Below are 26,280 nucleotides of genomic sequence, written 5' to 3' on the forward strand. Positions count from 1 at the left end.
TAAAGTAGATTTTGAATATGACTCAGTATCTTCAATGCTTGTGTGAGTCTACTGGAACTGGAACCATGGTAGACATGTCTGTGAAACCCTGAGTGGAAATTACTCTCAGGTATGAGGAGTTATGGCTCCCCTTATTTCCACGAACACTTTTGTTCTCCACTTCAAATATACACCAGCTACGTTATTAGGTGCTACTACTACTAACTACTGAACCACACTTGAATAGTTGTTGAATAATAAATAAGTGAAAAAGTGTATGTGAGTGAAGCTCTTTGCATTTTGCTCAAACTGAGTTTATTCATTAGGTACACCTGTCCAACTGATTAATGCAAATCTAAGCCAATCACATGGCAGCGGCACACTGTATTTAGGAGTAAATGTGTTGTAGTTCAACACAGCCTTTCAAAAGGTCAGACTGAGATGCTGCAAGGCTGCTTTAAGTAAACGTGGTCAAGCCGTCCTGCTGAAGACGAACCTGAGCATCAGAATGAGGAAGAAAGTTGATCTAAGTCACTTTGAATGTGGGTTGGTTGTTGGTGCCAGACCAGCTGGTTTGAATATTTTGGAAACTGCTAATCTGGGATTTTCCCACACAACCATCTCTATTGTTTACAGAGATTGGTGCGAAAAAGAGCAAATATCCTCGAGCGGAAGTTCTCTGGGTAAAAATACCTTTTTAATGCCAGAGGTTTGAAGGGAATGACCGGACTGCTTCTACTTAGGAAGGCAACAGTAACTCAAATAATAATAAATTTATTTGTATAGCAAATATAAAGAGCATCTCTAAACACACAACATGTGTAACTGCAAAGATGATGGGTTAAAGCAGCAGAAACCACACCGAGTGCCATCCCTGTCAACTAAGAGCAGGCCTCAGTTCACACATCAAAAACCTTTTGGCCTTTTTCAGCTTTATTTAATAGACACAGTGAAGGTCGGACAGGAAAGCGGGGGAGAGACACGCAGCAAAGGGGCATGGGTCGGACTCAAACCCGGGACGGACTCAAACCCGGGACGGACTCAAACCCGGGTGGGACGCTCTCAGCCGAATGGCATGTGGTTGCCCGCTCAGCGCACTGAGCCAAACCGGTGCCCACGAACGTCAAAAATTTAATTGGAAAAATATTGACTGGTCAGATGAATCTTAAGTTGTTGTGTAAACAACATGAACATTTGAATCCGTCCTGCCCTGCGTGGTTCAGGGCCTCTTACGCAGTCTACAAGTCGGTAACGTCATGTGGCTGATTACATTTTGCCACAAGTACACAGAAACTGAACATGTGTAGATAACATGAAGGAGATGGATCATCTCGGTGTTTGTGACACTACCTGCAGCGGCGACCCCTTGTGATTGAATCCAAAGGCGGCGGGCCTTGGCCCTCTGGAGCCCCGCAGTTAAAGTTAATCTGGCTTTTTGGACCTTATTTGGAAATATCTGGTCAACAAAAGTGGAAAGCAATGTGATTCAGAAACAGAAAGAACAAAAAGCGATCAGTCTTTCTGGGTTTCCTATACTGCCACAAGCAGTTAACTATGGGGTCAGTGGCAGACACAGTCAAATCATTACCTGCAGTTCACCACTTTTTGTCTTTAATCAACAGACATCAGATCTTTGAGATGCCTCTGTGGTAGTTTGCTTCATCTACCCACAGTAAGTTCATGTGGTGAACGACCTACAATTGCAAAATAGAAACATTTAGAAAGATTCTCTGGACGATAGTGCCACAAACGTCATCTCCTGAAACAAAAAAAATCCCACATTTTGGTATATAAGCACATTGTGTGCCAGTTTAGGATCATTAGCAGCAAACAGAAACAGGCAACACCATGGGTCTTATTAAAGGTAAGCTCCTTTTGATTTCTAGTTGAACAGTATAGGAGGATCATTTGTTCCTGCAAAGCGTAAATCAGACACAGATCTTTGTGTAGAGCTGCTGTTTATCTTCACGTTGTGGTGTATTTTGAAGTGAGGCTTTTTAGAACTGCTCGAAGCGTGGAGTCATTGTCATTTAACGGTCACATTAAACAAATTTGTACGGCTGCCATCTTTCTGCATACTATAATGTCAATAACTGCCTCAGAGTTACCCTAAAAAACTTGTTGAGGTATTTGTTACCTCTATGCTGGACTATTCTGTACTTCTTTATTATGATTTTGCTCTAAAAGCTTAAAGAAAAAAGCCTTCAGTCCAATCCACTGCAGTGAGAGTGCTAACAGGGACTAGAAGAAGAGATCCTATTTCTACTCGCATACAAAGTACTGATTGATCAGGGCCCTTACAGACCTGTAGTCCTGATGGAGAATGCAGGCTAAACATGGTTCCTAGAGTTTCTTAAAGTAGAATGGGAGGCAGGGGCTTGAGCCTCGCCTGTGGAACCACCTCCCAGTTTGGATTCAGGAGACAGACATCCTCTGTAGTTTTAAGATTAGGCTTCAGCTTTTGTTATTGTTTTTTGGTTGTTGTTGGGTTTTTTTTTTGGTTTTGTTTAATAAAGCTTTTACTTAGAGCTGAATCAAGTGACTGAAACCATCTCTCAGTTATGCTGCTATAGCCTCAGAGTGCTAGGGAATTTCCCATGATGCACTGAGCACTTCTTTTCCACTCAGCTCTTTTCACTAGTGCATATCATCAACTTTTGTCTTCCCCTCTCATAGTTTGCATTTTGTCTGTGTGTCTCCACGCTGTCCTCCTCTCCCCTCTCCAATCTTGGTTTCGATGCAGGTTTCTTCCTGTTAAAAGGGAGTTCTTTCTCCCTGCTGTTGCGACATCCTTAATCTTCTTTCTCTAAGATTGTAGGGTTTTTACTTTGTAGTGAAGTAACCAGTGTTTTGAAATGGCACTATATACATAAAAATATACACTGAATTGAATGATCATTCTGCTACTTTACCGCCTTTTATGGTGTAAGTCTGCTTTGAGGTATGAGGGTGTGCTTACCATCTGAAATAACTGTTTAAGTGTCAGTCTCTCAAGTCTAGCTTTCTTTTTTAGTATGATCAGGTGATCTGCCAGCAGTGTTGATTCCAGCTTTTTTTGACATCAGCTTTTTTTTTGCATAACTGCTTGCAGAGCTCCCTCATCTGTCGCTCATCGTGATGATATGTATTCCCATTATGGCTTCCAACCCAGTGCCAAAGAACCCTATACAAGAGCTTAAAGAGGAAATGAAGAAGAACTTGGAAGCATCTCTCTGCGAACTACAAAGGGCAACAAATAATTATGTAAGTACAATAAAATAAAATGTGCCGGTAAATATAAATCTAAAGATTTGCATTCAACTGTCAAAGCCACTTTATGTGTCACGATAAACACGATCTGTTGTAAAGGAACCCTTTGAAACTCTGATTTTTATCATGGAAGTATAGCTAACATCCTCAGTGCGCTGTGCTGCATCATTGCCTTTGCGCTAACTGCTCTCACTTCTTTTGCAGTGCAAATATGCAGGTCTGCCACTCAACTCAACCGACACAGGGAAACTTAAGGGACAAACTTGGGGAATGGAAAACGAAACTGCGATCAGGAAGTCCATCTGTGCCATTGTGGGCTGCCTCGAAAGCCTGCCAGCATTCGTCAAGGGTGTAATTGGGGACCTCAAGGCTGAAAAAGTCACCAAGAACACAAATGTGTTCCTTAAACGGTTCAACTTGACTGTTGCGCAGACAGATTTCGCTGGTGCCCCCCGGCAACAGTGCAGCACAGATTTAAACGCTTTAGACACTTACAATAAGAAAACCACTATCCTCGGTATTTTAAAAAACAGCATGATATGGGTGAAGAATTTCACACAGATGGAGCCGTCCTGTTAATGTTTTCACTAACCTGTTAGACAAAATGTAAGAGTTTTTTAAAATATTTATTTTCCTACCTATTTATTTATTTATTTTTGTATTTATTAATTAATTATTATTTTTTGCCTGTATTTATTTTATTTATATCGAATGATGTGTAATGTTTTATGGCTGGTCCATTCTGACTGGATAACGTAGCCTACCACATGTGCAGTTTAAAAACATTACCTGGCATAATAAAATGTTCAGCTCAGACCATGAAGCCCTTTGACCTTTCCTTGTTTCTCTGCTTGCCACACAAACGACATAATGTTTTGTTTTTTTACATTTTACCTTAGCCATCAAAATGTTGTAGCCATTGCAGCACTAACCTAAAAGCAAACCTACGGCCAAACCTTCACACGGTGAAGTTCAGAGGACGCTCTTGCCAAAGGCGGACCACACAAACAGAGTTGTCTCCATGACTTCACAGAACATCCTGCTGACTAACACTTAGTGTAAGCACAGATACTAACCCGCCTAACCATCACTTAACCATAAACACGACTGCATCTTCATGTTATGAGAACCAACTTTTTGTCCCACATAAAGAAGAAAAGAGTTAATAACAGGACTGTAAACATCTTTAGCAGCGTCTACTAATCGGAAGGTCAGTGGTTCGATCGCTGACATCCACAACTCTGAAAGACATTGAACCCCAACGTAATCCATCAGATGCTCCCAACCATCACATATGTGAATGTAGAAAAAATGACTTGTGTTGGTGTGAGTGAGACTCTTGTAGTAAGAAAGCACTATGAGTGTTTAAAAAGAGCAATTTAGTATCTCTATGCCTATTCAGCCAATCACATGTAGTGTATTTAGGTGACGATGATAATGATGAAGTTTAAATTGAATATCAGAAGGGAAAAGAAACATAATTTGAGTGACTCTGGTTGTTGGTGCCAGATTTCACAAACTGCTGATCAGACATATCCATCTCTGGGGTTTATACAGGATGGCCCAACATAGAGAAAACATCCTGTCAGGATCAGTTCTCTGGGTGAAAATCGCTTGTTGATGTCAGAGATCAGAGGAAAATAGACTGCATTGAGCTCATAGGTAGGCAACTCAAATAACAATGTGTCACCAGCAAGGGATGTAAAGGAGCATCTCTTGAAGCAGATGACCAGAGCAGCAGAAGACAACACTGTGTGCCACTCCTGTCATCTAAGAACAGGGAAATGAGACTACAATCACACGGACTCACAAAAACTGAATAACAGAAGATTAAAAACATATTCCCTGATCTGATGACTCTGATTTCTGCTGTGACGTTTGGATCACAGGGTCGGAATTTGGATGGAGAATCCATCCGGCAATGGTTCAAGCTCTTGGTGGTGTGATGTTATGGGGGATATTTTCTCACCTTGAGCCCCTTAGTAATATCTTACCATCATATGCTGGTCTTAATGGAGACCTGCAAAGGTCAATAATGATTAAGCTCAAGAAAAAACCTAAAACAGTGATGACACATTTACATTTTCAGGACAAAGCTTGATTGATTACGTTCACTGACTCATTTTCTTGTTTAATATTAGGCTAATAGAAACAAACACACACACACACATATATATGTATATATCTAGAAAGCTGTGCAAGTCATTCATGTAATTTAAATGAGTAATCACATGAGACCTGTTACGGGATGTGTAGTTTTTTTAAACCAGGGATTCCTTTGAGGAAACCCCCAGAAGAGAAAAAAACCTGAATCCTAAAGTTTTCTTGTTCTCAAAGCTGCACGCAGAGGAAAATATTAAAAGCCTGATCTTTATCTCAGGAGTTCTAATAAAAGTGATCCTTGAAAGATGGACCACAGTGTCTCATTAGAGCCTGCAGTCAACCAACGCCTCCTGCTGTCATGGATTTCCGTGCTGGTAAGCATCTTGAAGTGAGGCTGTGTGAAAGCAGGCTGCAGCTCAACTCGAGTTTTTTGGTCGGCAAACTTGTGCAATGTTGAAACTCTCCAGTGGTTACTGCAGCTCACCCCCCCCCCCCCCCCTCTCTCTCTCTGTGTGTACATGTGAGTGTATTCAAATCTAATTAATCTCCTCTGTGTTCCCTTTCATGCTGCTGCTGCTGCCGCTGCAGTTTTTATCTTCTTCTGCCTGTTCTCTGTGCAAGCAAACTGTGGGACTGTTAGGAACAAAGTCTTGAACACCACCATCCAGGAGATCAGAGTGGAGATACGGAGCGTGCTGGAGCACTTGGTAAGACTTCTGATGCTTACAAAGATCATTAGATCATAAAGAAGGGAGACTGTGTGAAGAATTTGGTGTTTTTTTTTAACTCAGTACTGTCTCAGGTAAAAGTTTCCACAGTTTACATGTGTTTTAAAGCAGCTTGAATGATAGTTTGTAAAAATCGACTCATCTTAATGGAAGCAGCTTCAGTAAAGCGCTGTGCTGTGTTTGAGCACACAGCCCAGTCAGATGTCAGAATCGACTGAGATTATGCTAAAAATATTAAAATGAAAATTTTAGATAATTTAACAAACACAATAAATAACAATAATTCTCATTTTTATTTTAGGTTTGTTCTTAGTTTGTGCACTGAAAGGCCCTAATAGAGATTAACAGGGACTAGGTGACATATCAGTAAATCAGTGAGCTGAAATTATTTGCCGACTTACCGACAGTGATGCGTAATCAGCGTCTATAACTGCTTTTAAAATTAAGCAGAAATGTAAAAGTACATTTCTCAGCTTCCTTTTCTAAAGTAAACTGAAAGTTTGGGGGGGCTTTGGCAGCTGGTTTGGAAAAAATAATGTGAAAATGTAAATTTGCACTTTAGGGAACAATGACAGCCTTTCAACCTTTCTGGCACTGAAGGTGATAAATTGACAGCTGTATTTGAACCGCCTGCAGCTTGTAACTCACTGATTTTCCTGCAGAATGTTCCCGGGGTGCTTCCCAACATCTCCTGCCACACCCTGAACTTTTCGGAGCTGGTCAGGCCGGAGCAGCAGCACCTCACCGCTCACCAGCTCTCGTCCTTCCACAGCCGCATAGCAGATGTGTTAACGCTCACCCCAGAGCTGTCATCGCAGCTAAAGGCCATCCGCCAGACCATGCAGGATGCCGAAAAGCTCTGGACCGGCATGACGGTCTCCCAGACCTACAGTCCACTCTCCTTCAAGGACTTGGATGCCTATGTGTACACCAAGTGCTTGCTGGAGCTTGTGGACAAATGGCTCGGCAAAGCGAAGTTTTGATTTCACTGATTTGTCGGCTGCTAATGTTCTAATTTATTTAAAATATTTATTGAAATCTGATATCCTGGTTGTATTTATTTATTAATAACCAAATTATTTTTTATTAAAGATAAAGGGAAAAGAACTCCAAGTTTTCATTTTTGTTGTATTTATTGTGATTCTGAATACTCTACATCAACCAGAAACAGCAAACAAATGTTGGATAAAAACTTTGCTTCATATTTTTTTTAAAAACCCACGCACATTCTTGTGACTTTAAATTTTTAAAACCAATTGAAATTTAAATACAAGTTATAACACACATTGATCCAAATACTGTCCCCTGTGACACCCCAAAGCACTTTAATGATGGTAGTCCTGACATCTTGATCTTCATCTGATCTATGCCAGGCAGGCAGTTGTTGCAAGTTTAGTGTAGCGGAGCACCAAAGTCTGTGGAGGAGCGGCATGTCCCTTTCCGTCCTTCAATAAATTTTTCTGGCACAACTTCACCTACTCCCTAAAGCACATGGAAAAGACAAAAATCTGATGATGTGAAGACTCTAGCCACACTTAAAGGACTAGGGAACTACTTTATTGGCTGACCCAATAAAGTAGTAGTAGTCACCCTCATCCATCCATCTAGTGTCAGAAGCAAGGCCCTTTAAAGCCTGCACCATTAAATATTTGCTAGAAATTTGAGTTTGAGTTTTATGTATATATATATATATACATATATATAAATTACATGCATGAGCTTTAGTTTGTTTAATTTGTTTTGTTTTTTTTTCATTTGCATTGCTATGTGGCTTTTTTGAGTTTATTGCATAAAAATATATTTTGTAATTGATTTAGTTTTTTCTAACAGGGAAAAAAAATCACACTGATGATGTAAAAGTCTCAAAAGGTCATGCATCAGCTTGGATACATGAGCCGTTAAGGTCAAAGATTAAGGTCAAACCTTTTTCGTGCACGTAACAACTTTTGCCACCTTGTGTCTGGCAAACGCATAAGCAAAAAAAATTGGGGTGGTGGTCCCTGACCCACCCTTCAGGCTCATGACTCACATCAGCAAAGGCAAGCTCAATCTTCACAAATATACAGTCAAATCCAGGTCACCTAAATAATCTCAGTGTTATTAGCATAGCTATGAAGTCCTGCCAAGCTTAGCCTCAGCTAAGTTTGAGCTCCCTCCTATCCTTGCCCCAGCAACAGTCCTGGGCCTAAAGCTCATATAGCATCACCTGCATACCTCAAACCTCAATAAAGGTGACCACTTGAACCAGTGAGCAACATTTGCAGCACTCTTTTCTTTCTAACCCTGAATCCTCCAAACAGAACATTTCACCTTAGTCTCCAAGAGGCCCCAGTGCACACAAGTCTTACCATCTTAAAATCCTTAAGACTTCCTTAAATCTGTTCCTTTCACCCCGATATCCCCACCTGGAAAAGGGTGGACTGCCCACTCCGGGTCAGGGATGAGTTACTGCCCCAAGTGGAGGAGTTTAAGTATCTCAGGGTCTTGTTCATGAGTGAGGGGAGAGGGGAGCAAGAGCATAGTAGACATATTGGTGCTGCGGCTGCAGTGATGTGGACACTGTACCAGTCTGCCGTAGTACCTAGAGAGAGCTGACCGTGAAAAAGCTCTCAATTTACCAGTCGATCTATGTCACCACCCTCACAAGCTGTGGGTACTGATCAAAAGAATGAGATCGCTGATACAAGCAGCAGAAATGACCTTTCTCTGAAGGGTAGATGGCCTCTCCCCTATAGATAGAGTGAGGAATATAATCATTAAGAAGGGCTCAGAGTAGAGCCACTACTCCTCCACAATCGAAAGGAGCCAGGTGAGGAGGTTCGGGCATATGAAAAGGATGCTGCCTGGGTGAGGTATTCCGGGCATGTCCCACCGGCAGGAGGCCCCAGGGAGACCCAGGTCACCCTGGAGAGATTATATCTCTCTGCTGGCCTGAAAACATCTTGGCATTTCCCTGGAAAATCTAGAGGAGGAGGCTGGGAAGAGGGAAGTCTGGGCTTCTCTGCTTAGGCTGCTGCCTCTGTAACCCAGTCCCGGATAAGAAAGTGAATTGATGGATGATTAAAAATAATAAAAATAGTTATTACACTCTTTAAGAACTGAGGGGAAATTCCATTGACAAAGTACACTACACAGGTACCTGAATACAGCAAAATAAAAACAAAAGCCCAGTCCACAGAGTTACAGCACAGTCCGGTCCTTGTAACTGTCCAGCAGGCTGTTTCCTGATCTCTTCTCATTCTCTAACAGCAGCCAGACCCACAGGAAATGAGCTGTCCTTCTTCTGCACAGTTCCCGTCTGATATCACTTCCTATGAGCTCCACAAGACTCCATCATCTGCCCAGTGTATTGTGCAGATATAATCAGCTGTCAGCCTGTAGTTCCACATTACAGCCACCAAGTGGACCTAAGCCACCAGCTTCCAGCTGCAGGCTGACTTATCCAGTCATCATTACTCAGTTTGGTCAGTTAACCACTCTTTTAGTCCAGCAAACAAGTCTGGCAGCACATTAGAAATGTACACAACACACTAAAAATCTTTATATTAAGACTAAAAGATCTAAAACAACCAAAATCAAAGTTTTATATAAATACTATTCTTCTGCCAGACAAATAAACAATAAGGATCAGCTTCCGATGTAATGATAGTTACTTTTATCTAAATATGATATTTTAAAAAAAGTAATTTTGCTTTTTCTTCTGCCAAGAGAGAGCAGCGCAACTTAGCCAAAAAACACAGACTGGAGCACGAATGATTAAAAATTAAATCTACTTTTAATTCACCCCTCAACAATACAGGGACTAACTACACATGGCTACCACTTAGATGGTGTCAGGATCTCATCTCTACTTTTGATATCTGATATGGTTCTGTTGGCTTCATCAGGTGGTGGCCTCCAGCTCGCTCTGGAGCAGTTCACAGCCGAGTGAGAAACGGTGTGAATGAGAATTAGCACCTCCAAGTCTGAGGCCACGGTCCTCAGCCAGAAAAGGGTGGACTGCCCACTCCAAGTCAGGGACGAGTAACTGCCCCAAGTGGAGGAGTTTAAGTATCTCAGGGTCTTGTTCACGAGTGTGGGGATGTCAAATGCTTGAACCACCTCAACTGGTTCCTTTCGATGTAGAGGAGTAGTGGCTTTACTCTGAGCCCCTGCCAGATGGCCAAACTCCTCACCCTATATATATCTATAAGGGAAGGGCTAGCCACCCTTGGGACCCAACTTATTGCTGGCTATGCAGACCAAGCTCTTGCAACAATTGTATAGGGATCGAATGGCCCATAGCAATGGGCCAGAGACCCCATACATGCCTTCTCCAAGTCCACAAAACACATGCAAACTGGTTGGGCAAACTCACATGCACCCTTAAGTATCCTCAAGAGGTTAAAAAGTTTATCCAGTGTTCCACAACCAGGACAAAAACCGCATTGTTCCTCCTGAATCGGCTGCCTCCGAAGTCCCACAGGCTAACCCAGCCTGATAGGACTTGAGTGGTGAAGTCTCCCAATAAGACGACAGGTGGAGTCCTCAGGTGGAGCACCCACTACTCTAAACTGTCATTCAGCGCATGGGTCCAGGGAACAAATCCTTGCGTCCACCAGGAAAAACTCCAATGTAAGGGAGCAAGCTGAGGGGACACTAAGATAAGACACCCACCCCAGCCTGCCACCTGTCACCAAGGGCAACTCCAGGCTGAGACAGAGATCAGCCCCTCTCCAGGAGACTGGTTCCGGAGCCCAAACCGTGTATTGAGGTGAGCCCGACTATATTTAGCCAGTACCTCTCAGCCTCACACATTAACTCAGGCTCCTTCCCTTCCCTTCCCTTTGAAGCAGATGGCCTACATAAGCAGAAGACTGTACTGTGTGCAGTCCTGTCAGCTGCAAACAGGAAACTTAGGCAACAATTCATACAGGCTCACCAAAACTGGACAATAGGAGACTGGAAAAAACGCTGGTCTGATGAGTCTTGAGTTGCAGGATCCAGATGGTAGGGTCAGGATTTGGTGGATTCATCCTGCTTTGTATCTGGCTGTTGGTGATGTGATGATGTGGGGATAGGTTCTTGCCACAATTTGGGCCTCTTAGTAGCAGCTGAGAATCATACGCTGGCCTTAAAGGACAACGGTAAAGGTCAAAGATAGAAAAAAAATTGCATTCTAGCTAACCCTGAAACAGTTTTGGCATTTTTTTAAAGTTACTTATTTGATTTTACATGAGAGATCACAGGAAATAAGATTAAACGAGGGTAAAGCACAAAGGTACCCATCTTTAATTCTTGTTTGTACACTTTTCTTTTTTTGTCCAGTTATTACAGATTTAATCTGTTTTGGTTGACTACCTGTTACGGGAAGTGTTGAAGTTTTGTGTTTTCTTTTGAAGGAATTTCTTTACAAAGGAAAGCCCCAGCAGAAAAACACTGACTCCTAAAATTCTTGCTCTGAAAGCCACACCCAAAGGAAAAGAATGATCTTTATCTGAAAAGCCTCAATAAAAGTGATCCTTGAAAGATGGACCGCAGCATCTCATCAGAGCCTGCAGTCAACCAAAGCCTCCTGCTGTCATGAATTTCCGTGCTGGTAAGCATCCTGAAGTGAGGCTGTGTCATTTGAAAGCAGGCTGCAGCTCGACTCGAGTTTTTGGTCGGCAAACTTGCTCAGTGTAATCAATCTAATTAATCTCCACTGTGTTCCCTTTCATGCTGCTGCTGCAGTCCTTATCTTCTTCTGTCTGCTGGCTGTGAAAGCAAACTGTGAGGCTGTTGGAAACAGGGCAGCCGAGCGTGCCTTGAATGCCAGCATCCGGATGATTAGGGTGAAGATACGTAGCGCGCTGGAGCACTTGGTAAGGCTTCTGATGCTTACAAAGATCATTAGTATTACATAATGAGGGAAGAATTTAGACTTTATAAAAGAAACTGATGTTTTTAACTTGATTCTGTCTCTGCTGAAACTAAACTGAGCTGGTAAACTGTGTTTTAAAAAGAGGTTATAGGTAGTCCACCACTGGTTTAGTAAATTAAAGCTTTTATAGTCATATCAGGTTATTTGAGGTGCATACACTGGTATTAGGATGTTACAAGCAATACCAGTTGTAGGCTGTGCTCCCTTGATTATATGGACATGAGGAGCTGGTGACACCACAGACCATGAGTGCATGTTGATGCATTAAAGGCATTATCAAGACTTATGCTCTATTTTTAGCAGCTGGTTTTAACAAAAAAAAGGAAACATAACTTTACATTAGAAAACAAAGAAAGGCATAACAAACTCTTCCTGGGACTGAAAGTGATGAATTAAGAGCTGTATTTGAACCGTCTGTCAGTTTCAAATTCTTCTGTGGATAATTTTCATGTGTTTGCGTTACAAAAACAACAACACATCATCATCAGTTTCACACAAACAGCGATGAGTAGTTACCGAGTTGTATGTTCATGGATTCTCCTGCAGGATGCTTTTGGACTGCTTCCCAACATCACCTGCTTCACCCTGAACATTTCAGAGCTGATCAAGCCGGAGCAGCGGCACCTCACCGCTCACCAGCTAAGCTCCTTCGAGTGCTACATGGCAAAGGTGTCAAAGTTCACCCCGGAGCTGTCGTCACAGCTGCACTACATCTGCCAGATCATACGTGATGTGGTGCATCTCTGGACCGGCAATACGGTCTCCCACACATGCAGACTACCCTCCTTCAAGCAGGACTTGGACAGCTATGTGTACACCAAGTGCTTGCTGGAGCTTGTGGACGAATGGCTCGGCAAAGCTACGTTTAGAATTCACTGATTGGTCGGCTACTAATGTTCTCTTTTATTGAAAATATTTAGTTAAATCTGATACCTGGTCATGGATCCTATTGAGCAAAGGTTTTGTATTGAAATTAAAGTGATGAGAAGACAAAGTTTTCAGTTTTGTTGTATTTATTGTGATTCTGAATCATTTAAGGCATTTTCCATCATGTTACATGTAGACATTTGGGAAGAGCACATAGAAACAGTCGTATCCAGCATAAGAAAATATCTTTTCTTCATAAAACCAACAATACAATACTAAATGTGGGGAGTCGAACATAAGCAGATCCAATCTGCGTCATCCTGTACATCATCCAAAACAAATCCACACAAAGAAACACAAAAGTAAAGATCACTAGAGAGAGAGAAGGAAAGAAAGTGTAATACAGGAGAGAAACGGCACAGAGACATCCTCAAGAGGAGAAACAACTACAAAACTATTTAAAGAGAAAGCCTAGCTGCATTCAGAGGTGCATCTTCATCATCAAATAGTAGTAAATCATATCTGAACTCTATATATTTGACTCGCAACACCAAACTGTTCATTTAAGTGTTCATCACTGCATTCTCCATTTTTTTGTGAACTGAGCAGCCTACAGAGGAACACAAGAGCACAACTCGTGCAATCCAATCATAAATAAAAAAAAAGAAAAGAACTGCACACACAAAAAGCTGCACATTCATCTATTAAACATGGTGCGTTGTGCTACTGTAAACTCAGTTGTTCTGCACAATAAAAGAAAAAAAAAAAAACTCACAACATCTGCCTGAGGAGTGCTGAACCACAAAAGAAGATAAAGAGACGAATCCGCTGGCAAAGATCACATGCAGGCACACCTTGACCTCAAGGCTGCCAGCTGCACTCACAGTGTCTAACCCTCAAGCTCTCCACAAAGCAGAGTACTCCATAAAAACATTGTGCCAGTAACACAACAGACTGAGAATACTCTTGGATATGGCTTTGGGTGTGTTTCTTTGCGCTTCCTCCAATGCATTGCTTTTTATCTGTTTTTGCTTTGAATAAGTGTACCCGTGAGAAGGAAAGAAACAGCAGGTAAGTGAAACCTGTACCCTTACAGACAGTTCGTGTTCCTGCGGACAAGGATCCTGGCTCGACTTGTTCTTAGATTATTAGCGTAGCCCTGAGTGATCAGTAAAGAACCAGAAAGACCCCTACTGCACACTGAAGATCCTGTAACACTGTAGATGCGGGAATATACAGTAGTGTATGCAAAATCTGTACTGCTAGTTCAGTTACGCGTCTTGTGGGCGCTGACAGTAATGTTGCGGCATCGTGCTGCGGCCTGCAACGTTCATCCTTGTGTTGTTTGCACGTGAGCTCAGTAGAAATGGGCAGAGCAGGGACGGAAAAAAACTGCTATGAACAAGATAACATTCACCTGAGTAAACAAGGGACGGTGAACAGAACAGCACAGGCAAATTCCAACATATAAGTATTCAACTTTAATATATTTCAATCTCCTCAATGGGAGGTGTTTGAACCTCCAAATAAAATAAATTGTACTTCTAGCTAGATTAAAAAAAACAAAACAAAAAACATCTGATAATCTTGTGAAAGGAAAGAAATGATGTCCTTATACTGCATAAGAGAACATAAACTTCACATTCAGCATTTCCCTTTTTGAAACACAATCTTGCGACTTAACATTTTTTAAATGTAACTTAAATTTAAATACAAGTTGTTGCTTTCAAGACATAAAAACAACATGGGCCAGCTTCTAATACACTAAAAGAGGAAAATCATCTGAAAGTTAAAGATAGTCATAGTTACTTCTATTTAAATATGATTAAAAAGTCATTTTTGCACTCATTTTGTTTGGTGCACCATGTGCCTCGTTCCCAAAAGTCAAACATAGTCTCTTTTCTGGGATTTGTGGAAGACTGAGCTTGCTGAAAGGCTACAAGGCAAACCAGTGATATGTTATGATGGTTAAAAAAAAAAAAGTTCAGGTGGCTTCTGGGTCACTTCCAGGAGGGAATCTAAGAGTTTGTTTGTGTTACGGCCTGGATGGCTTCTTCAGGGAGCACGGATGGATCGCTGAGAATGGACGTGGTAGTGCACAGCTGGCGAAGAGTACTTAGGACCACTGAAAAACAAGCCCAAATGAATTGCATTAAAACAAATGATTGATATTTGCACAAACAGATGCCCGTGTGCTTTCTATTTAGAGCCGCATGTAGTTTGCTCTGATTTAATCTGAGTTTTGGTTGACTGCATGACCTGCTCAAATTCAAATCAAGCATCAGCATAAAGAAGGTGATTTTAAGTCACTTTGAATGTGACATGGTCATTGGTGCCACACTAACTGGTGTTAATATCACAAAAACCGCTGGGATTTGCCTCTAACCAACCATCTCATACAGAGAAAAAACTATAAAATACTATAGAGAGTGAGCGGCTTGTTGATGCCAGAGGTCAGAAGAGAATGACCAATCTGTTGTGAGCTGATTGGAAAGCATAAGTAATTTATATAGCCACTGGTTATAGCCGATGTATGCAGCACTTTTGAAGCAGATGAACTCCAGCAGCAGAAGATCATATGTAGTGCCACTTCTGTCAGCTAACAGGAATCTGAGGCTACAGTTCACAAAGACTCTCACAAAAACTGGACAAACTGGAGAAAAATGTTGCCTGGCGTGATGCATCTTGATTTCTGCTGCAGTATTTTTACAGTAGGGTCAGAATTTGGTACAAACAACAAGAAAACCAGCTTCATGTCCTGCCTTGTTCCAATGGATCAGTTGTGGTCTAATGATGGGGATGTTGTAGATATTTTCTTGGCACACTTTGGGCCCCTTACTACCATTTGAGCATCATTTAAACTTCTCAGCCTCCATTAGTATCGTTGCTGACCATGTCTACCTGTAGGGGATGTTTCTCATGGCATGTAGACTCTGAAATGATATATACTGGTATATACTATATACTTGTACTACAGTGCTTTATATTTTAGGAAGTGCCCATGTTAAGCAGTCGAAACATACACAAATTATTTGTGACCAGTATACTTAGGTCAGGTTTGTGACATATTGGTAGATTATAGCTTTGACAGCCCAAACTGAAGTCTGAAGTTACCATAAATTAGTGAAATTTATAACTTTGGCATTACAACTCCTTTAAAGCCATAAAAATATCAAGTAGGACTAATTGCATTTTGCTGCAAAGCTGGCATAACAACCATGATCCTGACGCTTTAACCTGACCTTGGCCATAAAGCTGTCAAAATGAGCTATAAAGATGATGGACGATGAGGTCTGGGAAAGTTGTGTAAACTGACACATTGATCAAAGTAAGACATGAATAAATACATCTAATGTGTAACTGTTTTTAAAGAGAATGATTTCACACAAATTGGGAAAAATTGAATCTTAAAGTGGAAATTAAACACTTTTAAAGTCAAATTTTGGGAGCTTACATAACAAAAAGAGGAGAAGCCGTAGATGCCTCTCAATATAAAGGAGCCTCAGCCCTGACAAGTGTGGGTATGTTTGTCTTCATCTTTCATCTGTCTGTCTGCTGTTGGCACTTAAGGCGCTACACCCCGGGGATTGCTTTGCGTTGTCTTGCTGTTCTGTGTGTTGTGATGCTGTCATGCTGTTTATAAGACTGTTGTGACCTCTGTGTACCCATCTTCTTAAGACTGCTTCCAACAGCATAACACGCCATGTCACAAATCTCAAAAAGTTGCCTCTGTTCATCAGGACGTAGCATTTTTAGTGGAAGAAAATGCTATGTAATAATCAGATGCACTCATTGTAATTACCCCTTAAGTGAGTTATCATATCGTTGAAAAACTGTGCTACAATGTTGAATTTCCTGTTGTGTCATGGTTGTGTGATTTCTGATTAAAAGGCAGGAATATACAGAGATGGTGAAAGATAGGGCATAGTCAAAGCTGTGCAGATGGAAGAAAGTCCCTTTGGGGTCAAAAATCATCCAAAAGTGCTGATCCACTTCTCTTGCAAACAGTAGGTGGAATGAAGACGTAAAGGACTTTTCCCCCCACTTGTATGTCAGAGCATGTCGGTTATTTTACTTACTGGGTCTGAGTGCTGGAAGCGAGCAGTGATGATCCAGCCATTGCAGCGTGGTCTGACAAAGCTCTGCTCTGCTCGCTGTTGACACCATCCCATTGAAAGAATCAAAAAGAGGCTTGATAATGATGCTGAACTGAATGTATGACAGTCAAGGAGGAACTTTAAATCTGATTACACAACTTATCAAAACAGGCTTTAAATGTAAAAGGCCAAGAGGTATTAAAAATGCAGTGTGTGGTTTTGATACAGTTGAAGTCTTATTATCAACCCTAATACATTATTGACCTGGAGAGCAAAGGTAAATAAATACCTGAAGGTTTCCCTACTAGGATGCTAGGTTCTCTCTCACACACATATATACATAATACAGGGTTAAGATATATACTGACACAAACAAGCTGATCTACACTACAGCAGCAGTGATCAATGAGATGCTTGGCTACAAGTTGAACATCCACAAGGAGCAGTACCCTCCATTGGAGAAGGAGAGTGGTTAGCCAACTATCAGAACTGCAGGGAGGTACTTAAGAAGTACAGCAAGCTGTCCATACCTAACACTTTGGAAACTGCCAAGAAAAGACTCACAACTTTGGCCAGCTGCTTGAAGAGGTACACCAAAGAGATAGAAGGCAGAGAATAAAGCAGCTGTTCTCCACAGAACCAGCCAAGGTGTACTTTCAGTGGCAAGGGAACAATATGAGAGCAGCACCACCAAGGCTGGAGACGGAACAATACTGGAAGAGCATATGGGTAGCAAAGCTCATTGGCTAATGAATTTAAGAGAAGACTAGAAGAATAGATTACAAGAAGGCCGATGACTCAATGTCCCACACTTGGATCCTGGAATGCCTAGAACTATACAAGATCAACAGGACCCTAAGAGCCTTCATCAGGAACTCAATGGGGATGCATCTGCATCGGCCTGAACCCCCTCAGTGAGATCATTGACAAGACTGGCTACTAGGGTTGGGTGATTGGACGAATATATCAACTATCGGTGATCGTTTTCACAAGGGCGATTTATTCATTTATTTGCCCATGAGCAAGTTTGCTAATGATGATGGAGCTAATAGAAGCAGTCAACAAAAAAAAAAAATAATAATAATAATAGCGCTGTTTTAACAGCACCCTCTTTTATTTGTGAGCAAATGCACCCTCCTCAGAGTGCGCCCAAACGCTTGTTGATGGAGATGGGTTTAGCGCGTTGAAAATTTTAATCGTGTTAATTGTGATGACTGCATTAATGCTGCGCCAACGCTGACAGCCCCAATTTTTCTGGGGAAATTAGTTCATCCATGTTTGGACTTCTTCTGTGTTATAAACATGAAATCAGTCTGTGCATGATTACACGGAGGATATGTGCATGCGCGAATATATCGCCCATCATCGATTATTGGACTGACAATTGTTGGCTGGAAGATTTTTATATATCGCCCAAACCTACAGGCTACAAATACTGACTGTGGAATGGAGCAGTTTTCAGCCACCTCCTGTATGGATGACATCAAGCTGTATGCCGAGAGTGAACAAGACATCAATTCACTGATCCACACCACCAGGATATACAGCAGTGACATCGGAATGTTGTCCGGCCTGGAGAAAAGTAGTTTGATGATAACATAGAGAGGGAAGGTAGTAAGAACTGAGGGGGTAATAACACCTATGCCCTGCCTGTGCTCAGACCCTGCTGGGATAATAAGCTGGCCAGAGGAGGAGATAGAAGCCACTGATATCAAGAAAAGGAAGCTCCTTACCATGCATGCATGCATGCATGCATGCATGCATGCAGGGTTTCACCTCATGTCCAGCATCCTGAGGCTGTATGCCAAGCAGAAGGAAGGAGGCTGGGGACTGGTGAGTGTCAGCACCACAGTCCAGGATGAGGCAACTAACATCCATGGCAAACAGAAGAAGACAGCTTATAGTGACAGATGTAGCAGTTCCGAATGACAGCAACATCAGGAACACAAGAAACTTAAGAAATTCCAAGGGCTCAGAGAAGGGCGGGAAGATGTGGAGGGTGAAGGTTACAGTGGCCCAGCAGTTATGGGAGACCTAACTTCCGAAATAGAAAAAGTAAATAGACCTCCCCTTTTCTGTTTCACATCCTGACTGAACAGTCTCCACTGGTTTTAAAAATAATAAACATCCTAACAGCTGAACAGTTTTAGTGGCTCACTTTCTTTCCCAAGTTTTGGCTCAGAACTGTAGTTTGTCCTGGACTGGAGTCAGAGCCATTCATACACATGTGGAGGTGGTCATTTGTGAGCCTGGAGCAATATTTAGTTTGATTATATTCACTTTGTAGAAAACCTTGCATTTGTGTGTCAAGTCAAATACAGTGGAATAGTCACTTCTTACAAACTGCTCCTTCAGGATCACATTTGTTAGGAGATCGTCTGATTGGATGTGTAGAAGTCCAGCATTCAGCCATTTAATCCTCTATTTTCACTGTCCAATGTTTTTGTTTTTTGCACCAGCACCATTTGTTACTTATTTTTCTCTCCGATTTCTTTGTCTCGGTCTTCTCCAGCACAGTCGTCTGTATCACTCCCTGTCTTTTTTCCTATATTTGTCACTTTCTTTTCAGCTGTTGGCACTGCAGAGTCCCCGTGTGTATCCCCCGGAATGCACAGAGTTGATTGGCTAAACGATATCATGTGAGATAGCTAACTCACATCCAATTGGTCTGCGCGTTTCTTCAGCCACTGAACCACTGCTGTAAAGACCAGAAAACCTGACACCAGAAACCAGACAAACGCAAGGAATTTATTTTCTTTGGGTCTTTTCTTAATAATTGAGAAATTTTTAAGGGGAGAGGAGGTGCAACTGTAGAATATTAAACTGAATAAATAAATAAAGATTCCCCTTCACATAATACAAAGTCAATACAGATCTATAAACTCTTCTGGTCTTGTGTGAGGGGAGGCTAATTGGACTCTGGTAGATAACAAACAAACCAATCCCTCTGCTATCTGATACAACAGTACCTATTTATTTTAGGTTATTTATATGAATACTTTTAATATTTTATGGACTGAAAACTTTGAAATTTAAAAGCTGTATGAGGCACCAGTTTTATCTAAACCCTTCTTAAGAAAATAACTTACGCGTAACTTCTCCTGTCGGAAGCCTGCTTCTGCCTCTGCTGTGTATTTCCTGCAACTTATCATTCAGATCTCAGTGAGGTGCCTCTCTTTCTAGTTTCAAGTGACAGACACAAAAGCCTCCCTCAAAAAATAAAAACTGTTACATCAGCTAGCTTGTAGAAGGATACAATCCAGAACTTCCAGTTCTGAAGTGTGCGGTTCTTCACATATTCATTAAACTTCTCTTGCATGTGGTCGAGGCGATGTCGTCTCATCGGTACACCCGTCACAGGAAGCTGCTCCTGACACAAGCTGCAGTGAGGAAAGATTTCAGAGTTAATACATCAGATCGCTGTGCACGTTTAGTACTGTACTGTGCATAAGTCTCGAGCCACTCTTTACTTCCTTACATTTTGGTCGGTGCAGCAATGTACTGAAACCTGTGCAAACATACCGTATTTTTCGGACCATAAGGCGCACCGGATTATAAGGTGCATTAAGTGAAACAAAACAGTCAGATAAATCAAATTTTACTCAACTCATTCTTCTTGCTTCCTCCACTTCTGTACCATTGATTAATTAATATTGAATTCTCTCACAGCTGCTCTATTCCCATGTCGGTGCAGTATATTAATGACTAACCTCTAGTGGTGTGTGGATCGATATTGAAATATTGATTCCTCCGATACCACTTATTTATGTTCCAGAATCGATTCTCATATTAAAATATCAATATTTTACTAATTTGGGGTAAATTTTTAGTTTATCATTAACAGGAACACAGTGGAAAGAAACTACATCATTTGGATCGTCTAACTTGGAAGGAACTACTTCCTCTTCTGTCTTTCATGGTCATATGTGAAATACGGCTGTATAAATGTGTCGCAGCCCCTTGGCGTGCACACTCACAACAACGGCTGAGCGTAAACAGTGTCATGTGTGGACGTATTTTACCTTCACAAACAGCCAAGACGTGGTTTGCGATACATGTGGCAAGACAGTGAGGTGTTGTGGCAACACCGCTACCCTCGTCAAACACCTCAGAGTAAATCATATCACAGAATATGACAAACTTATGTTGAGGTGAACTGGAGAGGAGTGGGACAGGTCCCGCTAGGGTGAGACAGACATCTCTTGCGGAGTCCTATAGTGCTGCAGGCAGGCAACGTGTTCAAATACACAACCTCAGGTTTTTTTATGTCTGTATGATAATTCTGCATTATTAAGCAATAAGAACAAGTAGTCTGATGTCCTGTGACCATTATGAAGCCATAATTTAAAATATAGTGGTCCCTCGTTTATCGCAGGAGTTACGTTCCAAAAATAACCTGTGATAGGTGAAATCCACTGCGTTATAGCGAGGGACCACTGTACAATAAAACATTACGTTTTTGTATAAAGTATTGGTATCAGATCAGTATCGTGGATACCACCCTGAAATTTTCTTGGTATCGGATCTGAAAGGAAAACAGTAGTATCACACATCACTACTAATCTCATATTGTGGATGGATTATCTCAGTTGTTCTACTGACTGAAGTTTGGTCCGTTTACAGCATCCTACCATGTGATTGCATTTGTCCCTAACCATCGGGAACCCTCACGTTAGCTTTTAGAGAGTGGAAAAAAGTTAGCGTTTATCCTCCAGCTTCACTGTGTTTATGTTATGCTAACGTAGCTGTGTCGCCAGCGATTACGTAGCACATCATTTAGACGGTGATGCCACAGTGTTTGTTTGACTTTGGGACCTGAAGCGGACGGAGTTTTGGACCCAGATTACTCCACGAGACTCCTGACTACGGTAGCCGTAATGCTCCGGCAATCCACTAAGCTGCATCGGCAGTGTGTTTGGGATCACTGTTATGGTGAAAAAGCTGTTGCTAATTAGATACAGTGGTGTGGAAAAGTGTTTACCCCCTTCCTGATTTCCTCTTTTTTGTGTTTGCCACACTTAAAGGTTTCAAATGTAAATTTTAGACAAAGACTACATAAGTAAACCCAAAATGCATTTTCTAAATGAAGATGTTTATTATTAAGGGGGGGGGGCTACACATGCCCCTGTGTGAAAAAGTGATTGCTAAACAACTTTTTCATTTTTTAATGATATGACTCGGTTAGACTGTATTATCTAAGTCATAACGAACAAAAAAGGGGAACAAATAATTTATTTTTAGTGACAAAGTGCCTAAAGACACAATTTAAAACTGATTATTTTTAAAGTTGTAGGCGCTTGATTCAGGTACCTTTGTATCCTTGAATGATTCATAGTTCAGCATTAAGTAGCTTAAACAAATAAAACATGGCTCTGAAAATGGTCATGTGCAAGAACTGGACTGAAAAAAAATGTGAAAAAGCAGCCAGTGTCCAAAGATAAACTTTGAAAAAACATCAAAAATCCAGGAGAACTATTACTCAAGACCACTGTAAAAACTCTGGCTCCTTAGAAGAAAAATTGAAATATAAAAGACTTGTGCACAGTGCTCAATGTTTAAGACATGATACAAAATGTTTAAACATACCTAATGGAGGTGTTGAGCTCCTCAATCTCCTCTCGTAGTCTCTTAACTTCGTCCTGCATTTGTTGCCTTTCCTGCTGGAGCTTCATAATGTGCTCCACTGTCTTCTGTAACGTCACTGCATTACTGATCTAAAAGCACAAAGTTAATAAATATGTTTTTAATTAACAAATCAGGCATTAGAGGCAAACATGGTTCTGGGCATTTCATGATAACATACAGGAACGCCTGCTTACATTTGATTGGGACTTTAGAGCAGGAACCAGGTTGCAGAGTGTCTTAAAGCCAATATTTATGTTTGATCGCCTCTTTTGCTCAGCAGATATGTGTGTGGTCCTCCGGATCTGTCATACAACAGCACAAAGGATTAGACAATATTATGGAGATTGTATGCAATGTTAAAAAGAAACATCAGAAATGCCCCATGACGGTGTAATCCGTGCATTAAGGTCAACCTCAGTTAATTAAGATGTTTTACATGTAAAGTTGGATTTCAGTCCTATTCACAAACATGATCAAACTTATTTAAGTTTGAGTTTTATGTTTGAAAACACACGAATACAAACCTGAGGTTGCTCGTTCTTCACCAAAACTGGACTGGTACTGCTGATTAATGACTGTGGGCTGGGTAACGACTGTGGGCTAGGAACCTGATCTAACCCGCAGGGCGACCTTTGTCCAGATTGTGGCTGATTAGGAACTGAAAAGAAAAGGAACAAAAAACAAAACAGGTTTTAACACGTTGTGGAGGTGAAGTTTAAAGTAACTTTCTGAATGAATTCTCACCAACACTGCAGGAACCCTTCTGATTTTTGCGGCTAGAGGAAAATGATTTTTCTTTGGGAACAATTGTCTGAGACTTCTGAGGCTGAGGCACGACGTGAAATCCAGATGCCTGAGATACATGAAAATATTCAAAAAATAAATATAAAAACATGAAAGAAACTTTGCAATAAATATCAATCCTCTTTACTTAAAGAAAAAATAAAAAATAAAAATAAAAAAAGACGGCCTTCGACCAAATTTCACTTATTTTTATGTGACACTCATATCGTGACAACAAAAATAAAGTTTCCTCTCTTTAATTTGTAAGGTTTTGCGTATCAGGAGAAACACAAAATAATTTGTTCCTTTGTAGATCTTAAAATTAAGTAAATGTAGCCTCAGATGAACTGCAAAACAACATATTACAGGTGTTGTGATGTACAGAAATGAAGCCAAAACAAAGAAGCTCTGCTGTGAAAAATTAAGTCACTGCTTCCACGGAAATGAAGAAGGCAACAAAGGCCAGGTGCTGTTAATCAAATGCACTTGATTAATTGATCATCAGCAGATGTGAGCACTTGTATATAAACAAATGTTCTGGAATTTTGCTGGTCTGGAGCATTCAGATGTTTTTTAACATAATACCAAGGAGCAAAACATCAGCAATGAGAAGCATCTGTGACTGCCCAGAAATCCAAGAGGCCCAAACAATCTGAGGTCAATCATTCTGCAGTGAGGATGATTATTCACAAGCAGAAACCATTTAAAACAGATGCAAATCCCCCATGAGAGGATGCCTCAGCAAATTCACCCAGACGTCAGACTGTGCAGTGCTCAGAGATCTGCAGAAAACCCAATTAGCTACATCTCATACTGTACAGGCCCCAGTTAGCATGTTAAACGTTAAAGTTAATGACAGTACAGTAGAAAATTCTGAACAGCCATGGTTTGCATGGAAGGGTTTCCATGAGAAAGTCTGTCTGCATCTTAACAAATTACAAAAACCTCCAAAAAAACATTTTAGACTGATGATACCAAAGTGGAAAATTTGATCAGAACGCACAGAACCATGCTTGTCATATACCAACCACAGAATACCAGCACAAACGCCTCATAACACCTGTCAACACAGTGGTGGAGGAGAGGCCATTTGGCCTGGTTTTACAGCCACAAGACCTGGGCACCTGGGTAACTGAGTCGACTCTGAACTCCTCAATATAACAAAGTATTCTAGAGCCAGATGTGAGGACACTCGTCCAACAGCTAAAGCTTGGCCCAAATTGGGTCATGCAACAGCGAAAGTCCAGACCTCAACCTCACTGAATTACTCATCATCATCATCATAGTTTATTTATATAGCACTTTAAAAACACACAAGGCTGACCAAAGTGCTGAACAACAGAAATATAAGAGACACAATAAGAAAAATAAATACGATAAAATAATAACTATAATAATAAAAATAAAATATAAGTAAATAAAAGTCAGTTACCCACTGAGTCAAAGGCCTGCGAATAAACATACGTTTTCAATCTGCATTTAAAAACCAGCACTGATGTCGATTGCCTAATGTGAAGAGGAAGATTATTCCAAAGCTTTGGAGCCACAATAGAGATCGCCCGGTCTCCTTTCAGTTTCAGCCGTGATTTGGGACAGAGCAACAGCTGCTCAGTTGACCGGAGTGAACAAGTGGGGACACAGGGCTTCAGCAAATCAGACAAATATACAGGTGCCAGACCAGTTAAGGATTTAAAAACGTGGCAATTAGTGTGGCAAGAGATGTGTGCGTAAACAAATACCTGCAAACATTATAAAGAAGAGTGTAAATTAATCCACAAAGATATGAGACACTGAAGATGGCACAGAAAATGTACGTTAGGTTATTGCTGCTAAAGGTGATTCTGCAAGCTATAGAATCACATTTCTCACACTGCTTCTGCATTTTGGTTACATTTTTCCAAAATAAATTATCAAACAATATGATTTCTCATGTCTTGTTGTTCATCTGAGGTTGTATTTACCTAATTTTTAAGACATGGTAAAAATTAGATTTGTTTTGTTATAATATGATATAAAACCTTACAATTTATAAGGGGCACATTTATTTATTTATTCATTTAACAAAACTGTAGGAAATAAATTCAAACAATGAGCTGCAAACATACCGGTCCAAGAGCAGGAGAAGTGATGACCACACCTGTGTTAGGGACCAAATCTGCTTTCAGTGGTGTGGGTGTAACAATCACAGCATTGGCATGACCTGGGAAAGGGCCTGAGAGGATTTACACACACATACACAAACGTTACAGAGTGATCTGAAAGCTCTGTGGGAAATCTAACCATAGGATGTATATAAAATATGGTTGTAGCCACATTAACCTCGCTCATTGGTTTGTGGACAGGAGCTCTTGAGGCTTTTTGAAACCAAATGTGACAAACTGTGGATGTGACCTAGAAACTAGGGTACAGTTTTTGCTTATCTATTATCTTCTTTTCAATCAAAAGACAACCTCACTCTACTGCCTAAACCCAGATTTTTACTCTTTTTGACTCTAACGGAGACCCAAGTTTAGTGTAGTTTAACTTTTTATCGTCATTGTACTTTGCACAATAGTACTGTGGTGGATTTTTGTATGATAACTATGTAACTATATACACTATATATCTATGTGCACTGAACATATATATTTTAACTTTCATGTAGAGTCTTAAGCACAAGACATTTTGCTTCACCATGGTATATTAAGGTGGTACAGTAACAGGGCAGTTAATGTAAGGGGAGAGTTCTCCTGAATAATTTACTCTCCGGTAACTAACCTTCCCTAATACACACTCAACGTCTTTCATGCAGCACAACCAAAACAGTAACATTGTAACAGAGATCCTGATCACTATAAAATATATAAACACACACACACACACACACACACACACACACACTGAAGTGTTTTAAGAACCTATGTAATTATAAAATAAGATTGTGAAGATTTAATAATTAGGGTTAATG

General features: G+C 40.9%; 1 protein-coding gene across 2 annotated transcripts in view; it reads right to left on the reverse strand.

Annotated features, from left to right (window-relative positions):
- Positions 1-12,956: 12,956 nt before the first annotated feature.
- LOC120733401 (MLX interacting protein) overlaps positions 12,957-26,280 on the reverse strand; it is a 31,421-nt gene continuing 18,097 nt past the window's right edge. For both annotated transcript variants that reach the window (XM_040031561.1, XM_040031560.1), the window contains exons 10-17: positions 25,439-25,545; positions 23,295-23,403; positions 23,075-23,208; positions 22,745-22,852; positions 22,512-22,639; positions 20,182-20,305; positions 16,908-17,037; positions 12,957-14,953 (exon numbers count right to left, since the gene is read on the reverse strand). In XM_040031561.1, the coding sequence (XP_039887495.1) occupies positions 14,847-14,953; positions 16,908-17,037; positions 20,182-20,305; positions 22,512-22,639; positions 22,745-22,852; positions 23,075-23,208; positions 23,295-23,403; positions 25,439-25,545 (947 nt within the window). In that variant the 3' untranslated portion in view covers positions 12,957-14,846. The remainder of the gene's footprint in view (positions 14,954-16,907; positions 17,038-20,181; positions 20,306-22,511; positions 22,640-22,744; positions 22,853-23,074; positions 23,209-23,294; positions 23,404-25,438; positions 25,546-26,280) is intronic.

This window comes from Simochromis diagramma, unplaced genomic scaffold, assembly GCF_900408965.1.
Source record: "Simochromis diagramma unplaced genomic scaffold, fSimDia1.1 OVJJ01000284.1, whole genome shotgun sequence".
Classification (NCBI taxonomy): Eukaryota; Metazoa; Chordata; class Actinopteri; order Cichliformes; family Cichlidae; genus Simochromis; species Simochromis diagramma.